We start from the raw sequence: 21,328 nt of genomic DNA on the forward strand, positions 1-21,328 counted from the left end.
TGATGCAAGATTTTTTTAATGTAGCATATTTTATACTTCCAAATGAAATATTTTCCCATTCATTTACTCTATTTTTTTACAATGTGTACGTACGTGTATTGTAACCATGTTATCCCTAATGCATTTTTTTTTAGTGTGTTAAATGCAAATTTAGGCCCCAAGGTCTTGGTCCTTGTTGGACGTCCATCGTGGTGGTTGCCATTTGCCATCCCTCCGTCCTTCCGTCCATGCGTCCATGCGTCCATCCATTCACGTTCCGAGTAAAGTGATAGCGATGAGCACACCGCCTCCCTCCCACGCTTGTCTGCTTGCTGGTTGGTTATTTTCCTCCCGCTTTGGTCATTCAATTAGGTAGGAAAAGACGTGCTCCCCCTTGAACGACGAACGGACGGACAGACTTTGGGCTGGGGAGTCCGCATCGACGCCAGTCGCCGTCCTCCCTTCAATCCGACAGGTAAAGTGGCTTCCGTCATCATTTCATTTCATTTCATCTCTTTTGATTTTCCGATTGTGATTGATTGTTATTCTGTTGTGTTTTGCTGGGCTTCTATGTTTTGTTTAAAATAAAAATGGGGACTTCTTTTCATTGGATTGGATTGGATAACTTTATTCATCCCGTATTTGGGAAATTTCGTTGTCACAGTAGCAAGGGGGTGAGGATGCAGAAATAGGAAAGGCATTATAGACACAAATGGATAGGTAATAAGTAAGTTAATAAATAAATACATGAATAAATATATAAGTAAATAAGCGTGTTGCTGATATATATACATACATATACATATACATGTATGTATGTATGTATATATATATATATATACACATACATATACATACACATACATACACATACATACATATATACATATATATATATATACACACATACATATACATACACATATATATACACATATACATACACACATACATATACATATACACATACACATACACATACACATACACATACACATAAATATACATACACATATACATACACACATATATTTCATTTCATTTCAAAACTCTTCTTTTGTTTTTCTACCTGTAATGAATGGCTAGCGATCTGGGCTGATTTCATCTGACCTCACCTCACCTTCATCCCACGTTCGACATGGACGTACTTTGCGGGTCCGGCAGGATGGCGTGGAGCGCGAGGCCGACCCAGACGCCCTGGTCGCAGACGCCCCGGTCGGAGGCCCCGGCGGCCTCCCCGTTGACCCCGCCGACCTGGCCGACCACCTCGCTGTTCCCGGCCTCCACTCTGATCCCGGTCACGGTCCTGTGCGGGGCCATCTGCCTGGTGGGCGTGGCGGGCAACGCGGCCACCATGCTGATCATCGGGCGCTCCAAGGACATGAAGACCACCACCAACCTGTACCTGTCCAGCATGGCGGCCTCGGACCTGCTGATCTTCCTGTGCCTGCCCTTCGACCTGCACCGCCTGTGGCGCTACGTGCGCTGGCCCTTCGGCCGCGCCGTCTGCCTGCTCTACCACTACGTCTTCGAGGGCTGCACCTCGGCCACCATCTTGCACATCGCCGCCCTCAGCGTGGAGCGCTACCTGGCCGTGCGCTTCCCGCTGAGGGCCAAGGCGCTGCTGAGCCGCCGCCGGGCGCACTACGTGGCCGCCGCCCTGTGGGCCTTCGCCCTGGCCTCGGCCGCGCCCGCCCTCTTCCTGGTGGGCGTGGAGTCGGGCCAGTGCAAGCACACGGACGCCGCCGTGCGCTCGGGGAGCCTGCACGTCATGCTCTGGGTGTCCACCGGCTACTTCCTCTGCCCCGTCCTCTGCCTCCTGGTGCTCTACGGCTCGGTGGGGTTGCGGCTGTGGCGTGGGGGCCCCGGTCCCGGCCGGGGGGCCCCCCGCCGCCGCCGCGCTCACCGCCAGACCGTCAAGATATTGGGTGAGTGACCCCCCGAGTGACTTCGTACTACCAATTCATTCCCTGTGCTAATGCTAGGACTTGTTATTGCTCACGATATAACCGTCATTTCTGGCTCCTCCCCAAAGTGGTGGTGGTCCTGGCCTTCATCATCTGCTGGCTCCCGTACCACGTCGGGCGCAACCTGTTCGCACAGGCCGACGGCTACGACCGGGCCGTGCTGAGCCAAAAGTTCAACATGGCCTCCATGGTGCTGTGCTACCTGAGCGCCTCCATCAACCCGGTGGTCTACAACCTGATGTCGCGCAAGTACCGCGCCGCCGCCAGGCGCCTCTTCCTGCGCCGCTGGGGCCCCGCCGAGGCCCGAGCGCCGCGCCGGATCAGCGCCGTCAGCGCCACCGTGACCGAGAGGGTCCGCCTGGACCCGGTCCGTCGCTGACCTCTCGCGCAGGTGACCTCGCCGCCACCGCTAAACGGCGTTTGGCTTCCCGGTCGACGGTGCCAAACGTCCCATTTATCTCGAGCGTCGTAACGATGGGCACGGCTTCCTCGTTAGCTTTAGCGTACTCGCGGGAGCTTTCTCCGTGAGATGAATAGAGATTAGATGTTTTGACTATAAATGTATATTTTATTTTTGATCTGGCACCTTCTTTGTCGTGAAATGACTTAACCCTTTGATGCCTGATTTGAACAGCCATGAAAAAAAAGTACATTAAGATGTAAATGGACGTCCAATCCGTTTTGAGATTGAAGGCCATAGACTTTGACTGTTAAGCACCGATTTAACTTGACGGCGACGGACAACTAAGCCCATTTGGCCGATGGCTGCCGATCCCTCGCCGCCAAAATGAACGCGCGTCAACAAATGTATCCGTCACGTTAAGTTTTCATGTTATGTATTGCTGTTTTCTAATCATGGACACATTTCCTACATATTGATATTCATGGGGCTCTTTTTCTAAAACCGGCGATCCATTCGTGTTAGCATAAAGGACACGCGTTTGTAGGCGTTTTGAGACGAGGGCTGTCGTGCGGGTGTTCCAAAACGCTTCTTCAGCTTTTGTTGCGGCGCTCGCTCCACGCCGATCGGCCAATCGGTGACGGGCCGGCCAGCTGATCCCACCTGGCCCGGCCCGGAACGGCCCGGAACGGCACTTAACGCCACCGGCTGATGACATTACGTCGTGGGCCCGCGTCTCATCCGCATCACCATATTCAAAGTAATGGCCTCCTAAGTGCGCTTTAATCGTGTCAGAGACCAGTCTGGGCCGCTCTCCTTTTTGGATGGACCATTAAAAAAGCGTCTCCGTCGATCATAAATACGAATTGTTCCTAGTTCTAAATGGCAAAGACAATGATGCAAAAATATAGACAAAAGTATTGGAGTAAAAAAAGGGGGCACAGGGTTAGAAATTGGGAAAACAATCCAAAATAAAATGTCAAAAATAATATTAAGTAGTAGTGTGTAGATGGTTGAAAAAAATACAGCATTTAATCAGTCATGTCCACGAATATGCTGTCGTTTCACTACTTCATTCCTTTTAAAAGTTTCTATCCATCGTTACGGTATTGTTGAAATTGCGTGCATTTCAATGTTGAACATGTTAAATGTTATTTAAATGTTGAAGTGAATGTGTATGTTCACATTTTTTAATGCTGGACTAAATGTTGAAATGAAAAGTGAAATCTCAATAAATCTATAAACATTGATATACACCAATGGATCATGAAATATGACAATTTGCATTTTTAATTCGCAAATGATTGGATGTCTATCACCGTCAAAGACAGTAAAAGAGGTCAATGTTGACACAAACATATATATTTTAGATTTAGATGGATTTTAGACAAAAGTAGTATGGGCTTTAGTTTGTTTTATTTTGAAAGCAGCAGCTGGTTTTTCGGCCCTGGCATCATCTCCTCTTCCTCCTCTTCCTCCTCCTCCTCCTCCTCCGACCTTCTTGAGCATGTGAGTGAGTACAAACAGTCAGCCTCAGTCACTCTTCAAAACACCCCCCCATTTTCAAGTTCAGGACGTCAACAAATGAGGAGAAAACTACTATAAGAAGAAACAAGTCAACATTGGCCGGGATGGAGGTAACCACTCACTTTCTCCTCCTTGCTATTTTTCTTTGTACTATCTCTCTATGTACACATCATAAAAATAATTGTCAACACAATATTCTTTGAAGCGAAGTGGGAGGCTTTTGTTCGGTGCCACTCCTCCCGCTTCAAATGGATTGGACGTCTACTCAAATCAATGGCCTTTCACTAACTGTATCACGAGTAGGCTTCCTAGGAGGGCAGTCAATCATCATTTGTTCACCTTCCCACTTCAAATCAATTGGACGTCTCGCACTGTCAATGGGAGACAAATAATTAGGCGCTGTCTGACCCAGCCATGATGGATAGTGTGGGGTAGTATATCTTTTTTCTTGAATCATTTCATCAGTAAGATAATGTGTTACCACGCAATATCGGGCCCCCAAAAATGAGTCAACTCTTAAAGTACATTGGAGCTCATATGGATGATTATCCAGCCAAGGTTTATTTTTCCAAAGGTCCTGCACACCATTGACCTCACGGCCGACGTGTTTTCTTTGGACGTTATCGGTCCGCGACGGACCGGCTGGCGACAGATAGCCCGGGTGGAGAGGGAGGATAAGGAGGGCCGGCGGGCGGGCGGGAGGAGAGCTCCGGCCGCCCGTCCTTATCTGGCCAACCCGCCGCCACCGGTCGCCGCTTACCCAGATCCGGATGGAGTGAGAGTTTAGTCAGAGTGGTACAATGTGAATCGTTTGGGGGTTTTTTTCGCCCCAGAATAAACCGTTGGGTGTAGGAATGCCCAATAGAAAAGTACGTGGTGTTTGTCATAAAGGTCCGTTGGCTTGCACCTAAACGTCGTAGGCCAGGGGTAGGGAACCTATGGCTCGGGAGCCACATGTGGCTCTTTTGATGGGTGCATCTTGCTCTTTGCTAACCTGTGAGCTAAAATATGGAAATCGCTGTTGACAGAACTGAGATATTACATTTAGAACTGCTTTAATCTTCTTCTTTGCTTTAATCTTCATTTTTTTGCAGTAGACTCTTCTGGAATGCACCCTCTCATTGATTAGCAACAGCATAAGAATCTTTTAAAAAATATTCGGTTTTTTCCAATACTACATGTATGTATTTTGACTTTTAAATTTGTAGTATGGCTCACAAGGAATAACATTGGAAAATATGAATTGTTTTGTGGCTCTCTTCGTCAAAAAGGTTCCCGACCCCTGTCACCTGTCGTAGGCGGAACGACCAAAGTCCCATCACTGGGGGCCAATTTGGATCTTGTGGCCGTCACAATCAATTGCTGTTCTTTGGAGAAGGAGCCTCACCTCGTGGGAAAAGTTTGCCGCTCACGAGATAAGGCCCGAGGGCCCAAGTGAGACCCCCTCCCCCCTCCCCACGCCTCCTTATCGTGTCAAGTTCCCTGCCAGAGCGCACAAAGACGAGGATTGTCTTTCCATTTACCGACCATTTGGACGGATTGGACGGCGGGTGCTCTTTACGTATAGAATATTCACAGAAAATCAAAGGACGCCACAGGCTTTCAGCACCCCCACCGGACGTCCAATCGACGACGTCCGGCGCCGTCGACCGTGTCGCTGGCTGGCACCTTGCGCCGCGCTTTCCTTCTGTCGACGATTTCCATGGCAGAACGGCCTCTTAGCATTTTCCAGATGTGCTCCGGCCCATCCGGGGGCTTTTTCCCAGGCCCGTCCGCCGGCCCCCCGCAAATAGTTTGCCCCGCAAATTCCCTCTAGAGAGCCCCGTACACGCGGCCCATTGCTAAATATGGCTCGACGTTGGAAAAGCTCTGGCGTGAGAAACACAACATATCCCCTTTTCCGTAGCCAAACGTCAGAATTTTCGGCAGAGGGCAAAGCGTTAAAATGAGGGTGGCCCCGCTTTTTCCGGGCCGGGCCGTGGTTCAGGGCGTCGACGGCCGACGCTCTGATGTCATGTGTTTTTGGGCAACGGCGCTTAGCTCATGCCGACAGTGCGTGCGAGTGGGGGAAAAACATGACTTTGGTCTTCAAAGCGTCACATTTAACATGACTTTGGTCTTCAAAGTGCCACATTTAACATTGTACACTTGTTCTTTTGAGCTCGACGAAGAGTCTCCGTCCAAGCCGACCGTGGCCGAGCTGGCGGGCAGGTTCAAAGGTCATATCCTGCCCACGATGCCCGCCGTACAGGACGAGGTGAGGCAGATTGACTACTCTACGTATTTTGCTCCTATTTCAGTGTCCTTTACGGCGCTAAGCTAAGCGCCCAATCCATTTTTTTTTATGAACCGGTCAAAATGGACTGGATGTCTAGCGCTAACTCTGTGGTAAAAAATATATTAATGTAGTTCTTTAGGTTTTTTTCCCACCAAAATATAACAGATACATGATAAGAATCCAACACGGCTAACATTGTTCTCATGCCGCAGATATACATACACCCATGTATTTTGAAACAATAACGTACAATATTACACAAGTAAATGTGTTGTTTGCGCAATTTACGCCACCCATTATCACTTAAAACAAGCGTTCCTATTGAAAGTCGTTACTCGAAAAGTGGTCCCATAGCATAACTAGCTTAGCCAAAGTCCGCTAGCCGAGCGGGCTAACAAAAGCTAACATTGTGGACATGTTAACATGTTTTGACAACATACAAAATGTCTGACGAACATTAGTTTAGTTGTTTTGGGATTAAAAAAAAAAGCAACACAGTGATGATATACACTCGAACTTGATCTTTTTAAAGTTTGCTTCATAAATGCTAATGTAGTGAATGCATTTTTTAACCTATGCTAGCTAAACATCACAAACCTAGCATAAATCATGACTTAAACCCTGAACAAATGCTAACTTGTGAGTCAGTTGTATGTTTCGTTTCGTTTGCATTGACAAAAAAGACACACCAACTTAATTTGTAACACTAACTAGTATTACTCGTCTATAATTGACACATTTAGCACGGAGTCATTTAAAGTGTCGTTTTGACTTTAAAAAAAAACGACATTGAAAACCCAGGCAAACTAACGCATGACACACATTTGCCACTAGGGGGTGCTCAAGCGCCACACGACTGAACAGAAATGAAGAGATTGCCGGAACTAAAGCATTGAGACAACATTTGGGCTTTTAAGCATTGTTTTTGTTTTCCAGGTGAACTCTGTCCCCTCAAGTCCCATCAAAATCCGGACCAAGAGCTCGTCCATCATTGAGAGACTCCAGGTATTACTGTCGGTTCTTTTGTTTTGTTTTTTGTTTTGTTGACGAGTTGAGGTTGAGGATTGGGTTTGGACGGATTAACGGGTCACTAATGGGATGAGGGCCAACGGGGTTTCCAGCGAGACTGGAAATTGGCACCATTGTTCGTCCCATGTTGCTCCGTGACAGCCATGGGACAAAAGGGCTGCCGATTCTCCCTATTTTTCTTTTCACCTGTGCAGGTAGGAAGAGGCACGTAGTAGTAGTACGCTTTGGTGTTTTTGGTACTAGTAACTCATTCCGTGGCATGGACGGCGAGAGATGTCCAATCCATTTGGACTGGAACTTTTTTTTAATTCATTCATTTGTTTATTTATAAACTAGAAAAAAAATCATCGTAAATATTCCCTTCAAGTCAACAAATGTTTATGTATTATTTTTTCTTAGAAAAGAGAACACGGAATTGTATTACTTTTTGAGAAATTATTGGGAGGAAATAGTAATATAGGCAGTCATTTGGTCACATTTAAAAAAAAGTATATTCATTTTAAATGTTGAAACGGACCAAAAAAACATGACTACGACCAGTCCCACTTTTGCCACTTAGTCCGCGGCACTAAACTCAAAAAGATTTTTAAAAAAGGAAAGCAAAGCACAGCTAACAACATGGGTGTTTTCTTTATCGTGTCGGCAGGCCAACCTCGCTCTGTCGCCCAGCACTTTGCTGCCGTCGCCCAAGGGTGGCGAGTCGGAACGGCGGGCCGACTCGCCACCGCCCGCCGTTGTCACGACCCCGCCGGGCCATGTCCCCGGGCCCTCGGTCCGGGAGGAAGAGGAGCGAGAGGACCCCGTCGGCTTCGACGGCGCCCCCGAAGGCGCCCCGCTGCCCAGCTTCCACAAGGTGATGTCCCAAATGTCCCAATTTTGTTATCAATATATAACTACGTCAATGAGTACAATGTTCATAATAACGACATTAAAATGAGTAAAAGCAGAAATAGTACACATTTGTATTGAACTCATTGCCCGCCACTGACAGCAAAAGATATCATGTTCATTTAAACCTGGCCGTACGTGCTCATGTTTGAGGGCCATTGACGGCGCTCGACGTCCGATCCATTTGGGTTATTTTCAGAGCGGGCGGCGCCCGTAGCGTGTTAGCTCAGCGGGCGTCGCGCGCCGACCCCAGATTAGCAGCAGTTAGGCGCCACATTCGAGCCATAATCCCATTATCTTCACTTCAGGAGGTAGAGAGAGAGAGAGGGAAAGAGTTGGGGAAGGACTCACGACAAGACTTTAGGCTAAAAGGATCCTAATTTCATTTGACCAACAGCGATCCATTTCAAGGGACAGGAGCACTTCACATGCACAAAAGACCCTCTTCTGTTGTCAGAAAAAAAAGTTTCTCCCTCAAGATCTTGATGCCCGAATTGACTTTTGACTCTCTGTGCCATTGACGACACGAGATGACGGAAGTCATTTGAATTGGGAGGGTTGGCAGCAAATGAAGAAATGGATGGGACACCTAGCGTCGTCAATGCTTTTTGTATTATAAACTTTTCATCCAAGTGGCCGGGGGTAACTGTCCTAAAAATGATTTTTTTGCTGTCTATTTGTTCAAAGTATAATCAGTTCATTGGAAAAAAATATCTCCCTTCTTTCCCCCTACGTATGGCAGACGCGAGTACGGTTGTCGTTCAAGAGGCGACCTCCCACGAGACGGCACAGGCGCTCGGCGGGGGACTCGCCGTTGGCGTCGCTCGACGGTCACGCGGCGTCTTGGCCCCAAGCCGACGGGGACGCCGTTTCGAAACTGGACGTCGGAGAAGACGAGGTGAACGAGGAGGGCGAGGAGGACTGCGAACAGGCTCGGTCGGAGACCACCGCGACTTCACCTGGGGAGGTGAAGGATGACGAGACCCGGCAGACGGACGGAAGAGAGGCCGACGCTCCCTGCTGATTGTCTAGCGAAAACACATTTGAATCGTGAGACAATTTACTTGCTTTGTCGCCATCTAGCGGCCATTTAAAGGTAGGAAAAACACTGGACAACTCGGCTACAACAACAAAAATCTCTCCTAGAGATCAAAGATGTTCGGAGAGTCCCTGGCTGGGAAAAAATCATTAGTAATCCGTACCCACAATTTAGCTCTCTGTACAGTTTTCTTGTCACAAAATAGTATGGTGTATTTTTAAAAATATATATTTTTCAAAAACATGCTATCATTATCTGCATCAGTATTGAAGAGCCAAAATTGGTGTTGGTGCAACATTACACGAGTAAACTATGGGAACAAAAATATATATAAGTCAAGCAATAATATTTATTGTTGGTTCTCCAACTTGACTTTTATGCAAATGGTAAGGTGACTACGTTTTTTTTAACTTTATAAATCGTTCACTTAGCAAACGGGAACAATGGAAATGTCTGAAGAAAAGGGGGCCCGGGGAACTTTATTTCATCTTTGTTTCTTATTTTGTGTACAATGAAAGGAGCACAGCAACACCTTTCGCTTCCGGGAAGTTGACCAATCAGGCGCAGGTGACGCCATTGTCGCCGAAACCTGTTGTGGTTCTCACCTGTCTGTCATTTCTCATTTGGACTCGGTGGAAACGCAACCTGTATTTTCTCGTGTGGGTCAGAAACCTATCTTTACGCGTCCGTTCCGTAGTCGGAACCGAACCCAGTCCAGTTTCGCCACTTTACTTTCAACTTTCGGTTGGGTTTTTACGAAGGAAAGGTGCCTGTCGTACTCAACGGCGCATTTCCGGTCTGGAATATTGTTGTTTTTCAACATGAGTCTTGAGTTGCAGGACTTGAAAAAGAATGCTAACGAACCGGTGAGTCGTTTATCCTTTACTTTCCAAAAGTAAACACCTCTCCTTTGATATTTGTCACACAAAAAAAGGCGAGGTATTAAGAAATGTCTCGTTAGTGGGCGATTACACAAATATTTTAAAGCAACTCATTGTCAATGACGATTATGATAACGCTAGCAAGAGTTATGCTAGCATGCTAACCATTTCCCTTCTTTTTATACTTATAAAATGAATGAATAAACATATCCTTGAAAATATTTAGTTTTTTTCCTTCCTTTTTATTAAAACACAAAACTTTGTTTTAGAATTTCTTTTCCTTTTTGTTCTTAAATGCAAAAGAATGAATGTTGACTGTATGTATTGTATTCATCTCCCAACATTGGAAAAAGAAAAAAATATATAGTTTAAATAAAAGTATGAATAGAATATTTATTCCTCTTTGTCTTGGTAATTTAAAAAACAGAAACGTTTTGGAAAAACATCCACCTTTTCCCCCAACATTCCAATAAAATTATTTTTAAAAAGATGAATGTGTACTGTTTTTCCCTCTTTGTTTTTAATGAGAGGATATATCGGTTAAAAATAAGACAACTTTTGGTATTTGTTTTTTCCTATCTATCATTTTGGAAACTATTTGACTTGTTTTGACAGGCGACGGACTCGAACGGCGGTGGACGTCACGACACGCCGGAAAGCGGTCTTCTTTCTGGCGCTCAGGTGGGCTGGACACAGGAAATTGTCAAACGTATACAGGAAGTGCTCCTCCATGCTGTGAACTTTCACAAGTATGGCATCCATAGTTAAGTTAAGACTTATTTGTGTGGTGTGGCTTTGTTTTTTTGTTATTTTGTTTTTTTCACATGACTTATCTCGCTGGCCAAAAGTAACTTCCTCTTTCCAAAAGGGTGGGTGGAGCTTTCCAAGGAAGTAAAGGAAGTGTATTTTTGTTTTGTTTTTTTAGACCAATGGTCACCACGGCGAGAACATGTCTTCTGGACCCGTTTCTGACGAGGTAGGTCCACTATTCCTAGCGAACGTATACCTTGACGTACGAGCGCCCCGACATACGATAAATTTGAGATACGATGAAAACCCTGAGCAAATATTTGCCTTGAGATACGAGACAAATTTGAGATATACGAGACAGCCTGGCGGTGGCCACGTCCGCGGGAGGCTGCTTATGATAATGGTGTCTTTCTCGCCACATCTCCCTTGCGTAAAGATATCTACAAGCCCTGCGCTGTACAGGTTGCATTTGCAGTGGGTGGGTGGGTGGATGGATGGCAGTTTGCTTATAAAACAGTTGCTTTAGTTTACCGCCAGTCTTCCCTCTTCAGGTAGATTGGACATTGCGTGCTGTCATTCATCTGCGAATGTTTGTTTTTCCAAATAGGCAAAGCAGGACCTTAGGGTGGGGTAGCCATCTTGGCAGGGGCAATGAAAGGTCTTTGCGTTGGGAATTCCCATGTGTTTATCACTAGTAAACCTCCCGTTGGTTTGAAATTTCCCGAATACGGGATGAATAAAGTTATCCAATCCAAAATAGGGACAGCAACCAGTTAACATGTTTATTTTCTTTCTTTTATTAGGAGAGCTGTGTAGTGCGGACACCGAGGGAAATGTGCCAGGGGAAGTACAGCAAAGCCAAGGTGTGGATGGTGCCACCGTTGATGGCCTTGGTCGCCGTCGTGCTCGTCTTGGTTTCGCTGGCGTTGTGTGCAGGTCAAGTCCAGGCACGTTTAAACAAAAATAACAACAAAAATCTAAACTTTTGTCAAAACGCTTGGCATCCGGCAGGGTTGTACGCCGACCCGGACGACACCTTCGAGCGCTCCACCTTCGGGGCGGCCCGTCGCTTCAACGGGAGCTTCGGCCTGCTCTTCCACGACACGTCGTTCGCCAATTCCTCCCGTGGAGATCTCGCCGGCGACCTGCAAACAAAGGTCAGAGTAATTCATTACATTGAAATATCGTAAGTAAGCAAGTTACCTACCTACTTACTTACTTTTCCATCTTAACTTTCACAGCTATCTCGTCTGTACACGTCATCTCCTGCCTTGGGACGCTACTTTTCCCACGTGGAGATCTTCGCTCTACGGTAAGCGTGGCCGCCCTGTTTTGCCTTTTTCCACCAAAATCATAGCTCAACTTTTCTCGCCAGGAACGGGTCGTCAATCCCCGAGTACCAACTGACCTTCGCGTTTCCCGAGGAGCAGGAGGAGCTGCTGGACGAGTTCACGCTGAGCCGGGAGATGGTCTACAACGTGCTCAGGCAGTTCCTCCACGAGCAGAAACTCCAGCGGGGCCAAAACCAGTCGGCTTTATACATGGAACCTGCTTCCCTGGAGCTGTCGTGACCCGAGTGGGTTGGCGCTTGCTTGCTCGCGGTCGTTTTCCTTGAAAGCCGCCGGTACGCTTGACATTGGCTTTCGTCGGGGGTTGTGAAGACGAGAAGACCAGGGGTGCTGGGCTTCCTGGAGGAGGAAAGGATGCTCATTCAGTAGACATGCTTCAAAATGTTTGAAATACTATATATCAGGGGTCTCAAACCGATTCCGCAAAGGGCCACAGTGGTTCCTGGTCTTTGTTTCAACCGATCCAGTGTCGACAGTTGAACCAATGAGGGGTCTTCTAAAATAAGTAGCACCTGGCGGCACTCAACTGATTACACTAGCAAAAGGTGTCCGCTTTTTTGGTTTGAATGAAAAGCGGCACCCCCTGTGGCCCTTTGAGGACCTGTTTGAGACCGCTGCTATATACGTATATGGTCACTTTTTCAACAAATAAAGAAAAAAAAATGCCTTACTGTGCATTGCCATCTTTTGTTTGAAGAAAAAAAAGTCTTACTATACATGGTCTTTTTCTAAGGTAAAAAAAAGTCTTACTATACTATGTCGTTTTTTAAGAAAAAAAACCTTACTATACTAAGTTGTTTATTAAGAAAAAAGCCTTACTATGCCTGGTCGTTTTTTAAGAAAAAAAAGCCTTACTATACTATGTCGCTTTTTTAACTTAACTTTGTCAATATTGGAAAGTCTCGACTACACATGGCTGTTTCTATTTTAGGGGAAAGTGTTTCCCGACCAGGATTCGAACCACACCTGCCCACATGGCAGTCAATGAACAAACCTCTACGCCATGAAATGGCCACACTTGACTTAGTGATTATTGGAAAGTCTTGACGACACACGGTTGTCTCTATTTAAGGAAAAAATGATTCCCAACTGGGATTTGAACCACAACTGCCTGCATGGCAGGCAGGTGAGTGAACCTCTACACCATGAAGTCACCACACTAGTTTGTCATAATTGGAAAGTTTTGACTACACATATATAGAAACAACTAAGGGAAAATGATTACCAACTGGGATTTGAACCCTGCCTGCCCACATGGCAGGCAGGTGAGCAAACCTCTACACCATGAAATAGCCACTTTATACTGTCATTATTGGAAAGTCTTGATGACACAATGTTGTTTCTATTTAAGGGAAAAATGATTCCCAACCAGGATTTGAACCCCAACCGCCCACATGGCAATCAGGCGAGTGAACCTCTACACCATGAAATAGCCACACTTAACTTAGCCTTTTCTGGAAAGCCTTGACGACACACAGTCGTCTCTATTTAAAAGAAAAATGTCTTAGTCTTTTTTGGATAGAAAATGGTTTATCCACCTTAATATTGCACAACCTGGAAAAAGTGGTGTGGCTTGCCGTAGCCTAACACAGCCAAAGCATCGGGACTCGAACCACACCTGCCCACACTAAGGACAGCCTGCTATAAACTGTCAAGAGCCAGTCCAAGACTTTTTTTGGACCTATTTCAAACGTGGGCCGTCAAAGTGCAAACTTTTGACCATTTTGACCCATTTAAGAGCACCTTTGTTGAATGATATTTCACCCATTTCATGATACACAGCTGTGTATGATGACAATAAAGGCTTTTGATTTGATATAAAGGCGTAGCATCCCATAAGACTAGGCTTTCATTTCAAACTACTATTATACTTTAAAAAAAGTCGAGGGCGTTCCCTGAATTGACGTCACATTGGTGAGCCGGAAGTGAAACGGACCGGAAAAGAGAATGAAAAGAAGAAACGGTTTTTGTTGACCTGTATGCTTTGTTTTGTTTGTAAACGTCTTTTCAGGTTTTTAATCGCATGATCTAAACGGCCTGATTTGGGCCAGCTCCAACTAAGACACGTTTGTTAAAGGACATGAACACAAGTCCACCAAGAAGTTGTTGTTTTTGACGTTGGCTGATTTTTGTGTACTCGACGCATGTCGAAAAGGTAAGAAATGCTCCCGTTTTCTACATTGCAAGCTTCTCTAAAGATAGAGTAGTTCCACTTGCAGTCATAATATCTCCAAATCGAATTGCGTTTAGTGTCTTTTAATCGTTTGAAAGATCGCACAAGGACAGAAAAGAAGACGGCTCAATGAGGACTTTTCCAATTCGAAATTCCTTTATGGACCATTTATCATAATACGAAAATACTAATTGTGGAAAGACACACTCCAGTAATATTGGTGATATCTGACGACTTTATTTATTTTTGGTAATGACCATGTATAGTAAGGATTTTTTCCTTTGAAAAACGACATAGTATAGTAAGGCTTTTTTTTTCTTAAAAACGACATAGTATAGGAAGGCTTTTTTTCGTAAAAAAATGACACAATGTATAACAAGGCTTTATTTATAAATAACGACATAGTATAGTAAGGCTTTTTAATTAAAAAAAACGACATAGTATAGTAAGGCTTTTTTTCTTAAAAACGACATAGTATAGTAAGACTTTTTTGAATAAAAACAATCATGTATAGTAAGGCTTTTTTCTTTTAAAAAACGACATAGTATAATAAGGCTTTTTTCTTTAAAAAAAGACATAGTATAGTAAGGCTTTTTTCTTTAAAAAAAACGACATAGTATAGTAAGGCTTTTTCTTTAAAAAAACGACATAGTATAGTAAGGCTTTTTTTCTTCTTAAAAACGACATAGTATAGTAAGGCTTTTTTTCTTAAAAACGACATAGTATAGTAAGGCTTTTTTGAATAAAAAATGACATAGTATAGTAAGGCTTTTTTCTTTAAAAAAAAAAACGACATAGTATAGTAAGGCTTTTTTTTCTTAAAAAATGACATACTATAGTAAGACTTTTTTGAATAAAAACAATCATGTATAGTAAGGCTTTTTTCTTTTAAAAAACGACATAGTATAGTAAGGCTTTTTTTCTTAAAAAACGACATAGTATAGTAAGGCTTTTTTCTTTAAAAAACGACATAGTATAGTAAGGCTTTTTTCTTAAAAAAAACGACATAGTATAATAAGGCTTTTTTCTTTAAAAAAAGACATAGTATAGTAAGGCTTTTTTCTTAAAAAAAACGACATAGTATAGTAAGGCTTTTTCTTAAAAAAAACGACATAGTATAGTAAGGCTTTTTTTCTTCTTAAAAACGACATAGTATAGTAAGGCTTTTTTTCTTAAAAACGACATAGTATAGTAAGGCTTTTTTTCTTAAAAAATGACATAGTATAGTAAGGCTTTTTTCTTTAAAAAAACGACATAGTATAGTAAGGCTTTTTTCTTTAAAAAATAACATGGTATAATAAGGCTTTTTTTTCTTAAAAAAAAACGACATAGTATAGTAAGGCTTTTTTCTTAAAAAACGACATAGTATAGTAAGGCTTTTTTTTCTTAAAATACGACAGTATAGTAAGGCTTTTTTTCGTAAAAAAAATGACACAATGTATAACAAGGCTTTATTTATAAAAAATGACATAGTATAGTAAGGCTTTTTTGTAAAAAAGAAAAAAGGACATAGTATGTAAGGCTTTTATTTAAAAAAAACGACATAGTATAGTAAGTAAACTTAAACTTCGTATAGTATAGTAAGGCTTTTTTCTTAAAAAAAGACATAGTATAGTAAGGCTTTTTTTCTTAAAAAAACAACATAGTATAGTAAGGCTTTTTTTCTTTAAAAAAGACAATATAATAAGGCTTTTTTCGTAAAAAATGACACAATGTATAACAAGGCTTTATTTATAAAAAAACGACATAGTATAGTAAGGCTTTTTTCCTAAAAAAAAACAATATAGTATAGTAAGGCTTTTTTTCTTTAAAAAATGACCATGTATAGTAAGGCTTTTTTCTTGTGGTCTCTCTGACAGGATGGAGTAGGTTTGGGACCACCAGCTTGCGGATGAAGCGCCGCCCCGCCCCGCCCCGCCCTGCCCTGCCCCGCCCCGCCCTGCCCTGCCCCGACCGGTCGCCTTCGTATTGGCTCGGTATGTGATGTCTCGCCTTGTTGCAGCGATCATAATGCGTGTGCATAGCCACATCCCCTTAAGAAAAAACTTTTTCGAATGAAAAAAATATTTCTTATAAATCAAAGTCAAGGTCACATCATAGAACGAGAGATACTTTGCTGTCAACTTTTATTTTGATTTTTTCAGATGTGACAAAGGCAAAAACGGATGACTTGTGGGATGGACAGTCTTCAAACGAAAAGGTTTCCCAAAGCGTGGAGACCTGAAGACAAAAAAAGTAAGTTTAAAAGACATTCATGTTGCTGTGCAGAAAATATTTGTTTTCTTTTGTTTTTCTTAGACTCACCAGCAGATGTAGGTGATGGAGGATGTCCATATCACCAGGTGGCTGACTTGGCCTCAATAGTAGAGCACCAACATACCATACAAAAGGTAATTGGTTAGATTCCCCGCCTCCTCCAACTTGTCACTTTTCAGGTGAAATAAAAACCGAGTGGGCAGGACTGTACTTTTTAAGGAGGTGGCTTATACACTTAGTCAATTGAGCCGAGCGCCCTCCTACCGAAAATACTTGGCCGGTCCAAGTTTAGTGGGTGTGTGGGTGGGCCCCTTGGCGCACACAGTGGAGTATGCGCCTACCGCCGAATGGATGCTGGTTCGCGTCCCGCAGATGTACTCTTGGTGTCTCTCCCCGCCTTCGGCGGGGAGAGACACCTGCGACATGAGAATAATTACCTTTTACTAAAAAATACTTTAAAAATTAAATTTTACATTTAAACATTACATCAAAATGAGTTAAAAGAATTGGCCTAAAAAACAAAAGACACTGGCTATTAGCTAGGATTTCAAATAAGCCACCCAAAAAGTTTGATTGGACAGGATCATGCTGAGTAGGGAGGTGGCTTGCACACTTAGCCAAATGACTCGAGCGCCCTCTTACGGAAAATACCTGGCCAGTCAAAGTTTGGTGGGATGGTGAGAGGGCCCTTTAGCACACACAGTAGAGTATATGCCTACCACGGAGTAGAAGCTGGTTCGAACCCCGCAGACGTACTCTTGGACACCTGCAACAAAAGACTTTATACTTTTTACAAAAAAAAATTATAAAAGACTTTATCCTTTTTAAAAAAACTTGAAACATTTTTAAATTTGACATTTAGGTCATTACATTGCATTCCCACCAGAACCGCCGGCTGTCCAAGAACCGCATGGTGGCGTTGTTCTGCCAGTCGCCCTCGTCCACATCCACGTCTGCCCAATGACGGGGACACGGCTCAAACCCACGGCTGTCACGGGGTGAGGCAAGCAGGCCTTGACTTGTCGGTGGGTGGGTGGGCTGCACCCCGTTCTTCTCCTCCTGCTCCTCTTCCACGTTGTCCAATGCACCTTTCATGACACAAAGACAATTATTTCTCAACACTGCCCAAGATGACAACATTTTTGTCCTACGATGCTAATATCTTTACGGTGGCGACACGGTTTTCTACCTGGAACGACGAAGGCGGTGGCGACGTGCATCTGTCCCAACTGCTCCCGCGGCCGGTCAGCCGGCTCTTCCCGACTGGACGCCGTGAATGACATAAAGGTCACGTGACCAAAGTTATGACGTTGACGACAATCGGACTTACAGATCGGTGAGGATTTGCCCTCCGGCGGTGTCGTCGTCCGGCCGCATCGGCGAGAGCCGTCCAAAAGCGTGACCGTGTCAGCCTCCGCTCACTGGGGCGCCGGAGACTCCTGGATGAAGGCGCAATCCGGGGGGCGCCGGTACGAGTCTGTCAACAAACAAGGCAAGGCGTTAGGTAACTTGTGGGGAACATTTCCTCCATGCTTTAGCTTACATTCAACAAATATCTTGTATGTACACGAGCCTTGTGAGGATGAGCCAAGGCCAAGATTTATTCATTATGTATACAATAAAGTCAAATATGACTATTTTTGCTCAAATGCCTCACAATGCGTTTAAAAAATAAATAAAAATAGCCTTACTATACATGGTCATTTTTTTTTAAAGAATAAAGCCTATACATGGTCATTTTTAAGAAAAAAGCCTTACTATACTATGTCGTTTTTTTTAAGAATAAAGCCATACTATACATGGTCATTTTTAAAGAAAATAGCCTTACTATAATATGTCGTTTTTTTAAAGAAAAAAAGCCTTACTATACTATGTTGTTTTTTAAGAAAAAAAGTCTTACTATACTATGTCGTTTTTTAAGAAAAAAAGCCTTACTATACTGTCATTTTTAAGAAAAAAAGCCTTACTATACTGTCATTTTTTAAGAAAAAAGCCTTACTATACTATGTCGTTTTTAAGAAAAAAAGCCTTACTATACTATGTTGTTTTTTTAAGAAAAAAGCCTTACTATACTATGTCGTTTTTAAGAAAAAAAGCCTTACTATACCATTGTTTTTAAGAAAAAAGCCTTACTATACTACGTCTTTTTTTTTTAAAGTCTTACTATACTATGTTTTTTTTTAAAGAAAAAAGCCTTACTATACATGGTTGTTTTTTAAGGAGAAAAAAAAAGCCTTACTATATACTATGTCGTTTTTTTAAGAAAAAAGCCTTACTATACATGGTCTTTTTTAAGATAAAAAAAGCCTGCTCGGCTAAAAAAAAATCCTGTTGAATAACATTAGCTGCAAATAGCTTTGGTGAGCGAGCGGGTTAGCGCAGCTTCCAAGAAAACCCCTTTCCCTCGCGTCTTACTTATCCCATTAAAGCGCTGAGGAGGAGAAGGAGGAGGAGAGGATTAAAGGCGGCGGAGGCAAAGGGACGGACGACCGGGTCAGTCCACTCACCTCGCCTCTCGTCGCCTCGTCGTCGGCGGCCGTCATGGGGGCATACGGCTCCAACCTGGACGACATCCTGGAGGAGGACATGCACCACTGGTACACCAAGTTCATGCGCGAGTCGCCGTCGGGCCTCATCACGCTCTTCGAGCTCAAGTCCATGCTGGAGATGACCGGCATGACGGAGGAGGCCAGCGGCTACGTGGATCAGGTCTTCTTCACCTTCGACATGGACGGCGTGAGTGGGAAGGAGCGGCGCCCGCGGCGGCCCCCGACGCCCGCCCGCCCGCCACTCACCGCCCGTCTCTTTGCAGGACGGCTACATCGACTTCGTGGAGTACATCGCCGCCATCAGCCTGCTCCTCAAGGGGGAAGTCAACCAGAAGCTCAAGTGGTACTTTAAACTCTTCGACCAGGACGGCAACGGAAAAATCGACAAGGACGAGATGGAAACCATCTTCAAGGTACCGCTTGCCGTCCTCCTCTTTTGCCCACCGGGAAGGACAGCGAGTCCTTTAAGCGGCTTCGTCTCACGCTAATCCCAATCCCACTTTTCATTTTTAACCGCAACTAAGCGCGGAAATCATTCCTTTTACGTTCCTACTGGAAAGTTTTAGCTTGCGGCGCTACTTTATTTAAGCTTGGCGGTAGGTGGCTTTAATGTCAATTGAAAAAAATGAGCGGGGACAAGATGTCCGGATGAAATAAATGGCGTGCGTGTTTGCCTCCAGGCCATTCAAGACATCACCAGGAGCTACGAAATCCCCCCCGAAGAGATCGTCACGCTCATCTACGAGAGGATCGACGTCAACGGCGAAGGTGCGTGCGTGCGGCGGGGGGGCCTTTAAGCTCTGGTCTTACACATGCTCTAAATAGCCACGACTTCTAAAGCCTTGCGTACAAAATCTATCTATAGAAAGTTGACTGAGAATGAGATTTTTGGCTTTAGGCGAGCTGACCTTGGAGGAGTTCATCAGCGGCGCAAAGGAGCACGCCGACATCATGGAGATGCTGACCAAGATGATGGACCTCACCCACGTGCTAGAGATCATCATCATGGGACAACGCAAGACGGCTCACTGAAGGCCCGGATGTTGGCCGGAAAAAGCACGCGGCGCCCCCTTTGGACGGGGGCGCGGCTTCTCGCCAGAGCGTGCCGAGAAGACCGCCAGAAAATGGCCGCCGGGCTCAATATATTTCTCTTTGTTGGCTGACTGCAGCCTCAAGAAATATTTGGAATTAGTTTGATGGTTGTACAATGCTCTCGATTTGATTAGTTTGTGTATTCAACGTCATCTGATGCACTACTGTCTTGCCTTAATTAAAAATGAATGGATGGAACGAAGATTACTGAATATAAAACTATTTTCACAACTGGAAAACGCAACACTAATTTTGGGACAAACTGCTACGAACGCCTGATTGTTTTTTTGTTTTGGTTTTTAACGCCGAGCAAATGAAACACTAGACTAACGGATTTTGTTCTAGTTGTTTTTATTTAATTATATACAGAGGCAAATCTGACACTAAAGATTTAAAACGACATCTCAGCGCACAGGATTAAAAGGCTCTAGGATTTCGGCAAAGGTCTTCTTTTCTGAAGTAAAACAAAGACAAAAATGTGCTCGGTATGGCACGACGATTTTGTTTTCAGCCATAAGCCACCAGGAAGAAGAAGAAAAAAACTCACCCTTTGGTGCAAAGTCTTCAGGGTGCAGTTTGATGTACTCCATCATGTCTCGGTCCAGTTTAGCATTCACGTAATTTTCCTTTTTGGTCAGGTGGTAGCCGATGAACCAGCCCACAGTCGACATCAGCACCTGCCGATGAACTCCTGACATTGACGTCGGGAAAAATAAAATGCAATCATTATCAAAAAAAGTACAATAAGTCACTCACCAGCTAGCTGTTATTGTTTTGACGGTCATAGACGTTCGTTGTGGGGGGCTGACGACACTTTACCCACACTCATACACAGGTGTATAATGCTAATTGAGCAAACAAGCACGACTAGTCAACATGGCTGGGCGCTAGCATGCTAATGTTGGCGCTAGCATGCTAATGGTGCAGCTAACCTGACTTTATCGGCGGCCGGTGGTTGATGGCGTTTTGGAGCACGGCCGTGCACCAGCCCACGAAGCCGAGCCACACCGAGCTTCGGTTGACGATGCCGGGCGGTGGAAGACCCTTGGCCTCGTCCGGAATCCAGGCCATGGCGTCCTAAGTTCCCTAAAGTCCTCCTCGGCTGTCCTGACCTCCGAAATCAATGTCTTTAGCAGCCAGTGTGTTGTGCGCATGCTCAAAAGCCGGCCAT

The 21,328-nt window shown here is 44.4% G+C and overlaps 6 protein-coding genes and 1 long non-coding RNA gene across 13 annotated transcripts; 5 read left to right on the top strand and 2 right to left on the bottom strand.

Moving 5' to 3' along the window:
• Nucleotides 1-159: 159 nt before the first annotated feature.
• mlnr (motilin receptor) lies at nucleotides 160-3,596 on the top strand. Its single transcript, XM_077611386.1, has 4 exons — nucleotides 160-260; nucleotides 352-454; nucleotides 1,066-1,907; nucleotides 2,015-3,596. Exons 3-4 carry the CDS (start codon nucleotides 1,118-1,120, stop codon nucleotides 2,323-2,325), a joined length of 1,101 nt encoding a protein of 366 aa, XP_077467512.1. The 5' UTR covers nucleotides 160-260; nucleotides 352-454; nucleotides 1,066-1,117; the 3' UTR covers nucleotides 2,326-3,596.
• Nucleotides 3,597-3,848: 252 nt separating this feature from the next.
• On the top strand, nucleotides 3,849-9,404 carry LOC144083666 (capZ-interacting protein). 2 transcript variants are annotated; one of them, XM_077611658.1, is made up of 5 exons: nucleotides 3,849-3,983; nucleotides 6,035-6,130; nucleotides 7,088-7,156; nucleotides 7,827-8,033; nucleotides 8,811-9,404. In XM_077611658.1, exons 1-5 carry the CDS (start codon nucleotides 3,978-3,980, stop codon nucleotides 9,090-9,092), a joined length of 660 nt encoding a protein of 219 aa, XP_077467784.1. In that variant the 5' UTR covers nucleotides 3,849-3,977; the 3' UTR covers nucleotides 9,093-9,404. The 2 variants fall into 2 exon arrangements, with proteins under 2 accessions (XP_077467784.1, XP_077467785.1); XM_077611659.1 differs by lacking the exons at nucleotides 3,849-3,983; nucleotides 6,035-6,130; nucleotides 7,088-7,156 and adding an exon at nucleotides 7,289-7,374.
• A 2,141-nt stretch (nucleotides 9,405-11,545) lies between these two features.
• c15h3orf52 (chromosome 15 C3orf52 homolog) lies at nucleotides 11,546-12,742 on the top strand. The gene is made up of 4 exons (XM_077611758.1): nucleotides 11,546-11,674; nucleotides 11,750-11,895; nucleotides 11,980-12,050; nucleotides 12,114-12,742. Exons 1-4 carry the CDS (start codon nucleotides 11,572-11,574, stop codon nucleotides 12,307-12,309), a joined length of 516 nt encoding a protein of 171 aa, XP_077467884.1. The 5' UTR covers nucleotides 11,546-11,571; the 3' UTR covers nucleotides 12,310-12,742.
• A 3,439-nt stretch (nucleotides 12,743-16,181) lies between these two features.
• LOC144083488 (uncharacterized) lies at nucleotides 16,182-18,153 on the top strand. The gene is made up of 4 exons (XR_013303558.1): nucleotides 16,182-16,236; nucleotides 16,405-16,495; nucleotides 16,559-16,650; nucleotides 17,403-18,153. It is a non-coding gene; the product is annotated as an uncharacterized LOC144083488 (long non-coding RNA).
• On the bottom strand, nucleotides 16,205-20,328 carry LOC144083484 (uncharacterized). 6 transcript variants are annotated; one of them, XM_077611387.1, is made up of 8 exons: nucleotides 19,024-20,328; nucleotides 17,847-17,993; nucleotides 17,706-17,779; nucleotides 17,387-17,604; nucleotides 17,236-17,295; nucleotides 16,781-16,932; nucleotides 16,565-16,616; nucleotides 16,205-16,480 (listed from the first exon to the last, which is right to left on the bottom strand). In XM_077611387.1, exons 2-8 carry the CDS (start codon nucleotides 17,891-17,893, stop codon nucleotides 16,355-16,357), a joined length of 729 nt encoding a protein of 242 aa, XP_077467513.1. In that variant the 5' UTR covers nucleotides 17,894-17,993; nucleotides 19,024-20,328; the 3' UTR covers nucleotides 16,205-16,354. The 6 variants fall into 6 exon arrangements, 4 of the variants coding, with proteins under 4 accessions (XP_077467513.1, XP_077467515.1, XP_077467516.1 ...); XR_013303556.1 differs by having other exon boundaries at nucleotides 16,370-16,480; nucleotides 16,565-16,687; XM_077611389.1 differs by lacking the exon at nucleotides 16,781-16,932 and having other exon boundaries at nucleotides 17,236-17,282.
• Nucleotides 18,953-20,361, top strand: guca1c (guanylate cyclase activator 1C). The gene is made up of 4 exons (XM_077611391.1): nucleotides 18,953-19,252; nucleotides 19,329-19,478; nucleotides 19,746-19,833; nucleotides 19,964-20,361. Exons 1-4 carry the CDS (start codon nucleotides 19,058-19,060, stop codon nucleotides 20,095-20,097), a joined length of 567 nt encoding a protein of 188 aa, XP_077467517.1. The 5' UTR covers nucleotides 18,953-19,057; the 3' UTR covers nucleotides 20,098-20,361.
• Nucleotides 20,362-20,491: 130 nt separating this feature from the next.
• On the bottom strand, nucleotides 20,492-21,319 carry ndufc2 (NADH:ubiquinone oxidoreductase subunit C2). The gene is made up of 3 exons (XM_077611392.1): nucleotides 21,090-21,319; nucleotides 20,705-20,848; nucleotides 20,492-20,611 (listed from the first exon to the last, which is right to left on the bottom strand). Exons 1-3 carry the CDS (start codon nucleotides 21,226-21,228, stop codon nucleotides 20,562-20,564), a joined length of 333 nt encoding a protein of 110 aa, XP_077467518.1. The 5' UTR covers nucleotides 21,229-21,319; the 3' UTR covers nucleotides 20,492-20,561.
• Nucleotides 21,320-21,328: the final 9 nt, after the last annotated feature.

This window comes from Stigmatopora argus, chromosome 10 (assembly GCF_051989625.1).
Source record: "Stigmatopora argus isolate UIUO_Sarg chromosome 10, RoL_Sarg_1.0, whole genome shotgun sequence".
Lineage (NCBI taxonomy): Eukaryota > Metazoa > Chordata > Actinopteri > Syngnathiformes > Syngnathidae > Stigmatopora > Stigmatopora argus.

Coding starts and splice junctions, on each gene's coding strand:
- mlnr (XM_077611386.1), top strand. CDS start 1,118: ATGGACGTACTTTGCGGGTCCGGCAGGATGGCGTGGAGCGCGAGGCCG. Junction 1,908..2,014: donor CCAGACCGTCAAGATATTGG/GTGAGTGACCCC, acceptor TCCTCCCCAAAG/TGGTGGTGGTCCTGGCCTTC.
- LOC144083666 (XM_077611658.1), top strand. Junction 6,131..7,087: donor TGCCCGCCGTACAGGACGAG/GTGAGGCAGATT, acceptor TTTGTTTTCCAG/GTGAACTCTGTCCCCTCAAG. Junction 8,034..8,810: donor CGCTGCCCAGCTTCCACAAG/GTGATGTCCCAA, acceptor TACGTATGGCAG/ACGCGAGTACGGTTGTCGTT.
- c15h3orf52 (XM_077611758.1), top strand. CDS start 11,572: ATGTGCCAGGGGAAGTACAGCAAAGCCAAGGTGTGGATGGTGCCACCG. Junction 11,896..11,979: donor CCGGCGACCTGCAAACAAAG/GTCAGAGTAATT, acceptor TAACTTTCACAG/CTATCTCGTCTGTACACGTC. Junction 12,051..12,113: donor GTGGAGATCTTCGCTCTACG/GTAAGCGTGGCC, acceptor TTTTCTCGCCAG/GAACGGGTCGTCAATCCCCG.
- LOC144083484 (XM_077611387.1), bottom strand. CDS start 17,893: ATGCGGCCGGACGACGACACCGCCGGAGGGCAAATCCTCACCGATCT. Junction 16,933..17,235: donor GAACCAGCTTCTACTCCGTG/GTAGGCATATAC, acceptor CTCATGTCGCAG/GTGTCTCTCCCCGCCGAAGG. Junction 16,617..16,780: donor GGACCGGCCAAGTATTTTCG/GTAGGAGGGCGC, acceptor TCTACTATTGAG/GCCAAGTCAGCCACCTGGTG.
- guca1c (XM_077611391.1), top strand. CDS start 19,058: ATGGGGGCATACGGCTCCAACCTGGACGACATCCTGGAGGAGGACATG. Junction 19,253..19,328: donor TCACCTTCGACATGGACGGC/GTGAGTGGGAAG, acceptor GTCTCTTTGCAG/GACGGCTACATCGACTTCGT. Junction 19,479..19,745: donor AGATGGAAACCATCTTCAAG/GTACCGCTTGCC, acceptor GTTTGCCTCCAG/GCCATTCAAGACATCACCAG.
- ndufc2 (XM_077611392.1), bottom strand. CDS start 21,228: ATGGCCTGGATTCCGGACGAGGCCAAGGGTCTTCCACCGCCCGGCATC. Junction 20,849..21,089: donor CCGGCCGCCGATAAAGTCAG/GTTAGCTGCACC, acceptor CGTCAATGTCAG/GAGTTCATCGGCAGGTGCTG. Junction 20,612..20,704: donor TGAAGACTTTGCACCAAAGG/GTGAGTTTTTTT, acceptor GTTTTACTTCAG/AAAAGAAGACCTTTGCCGAA.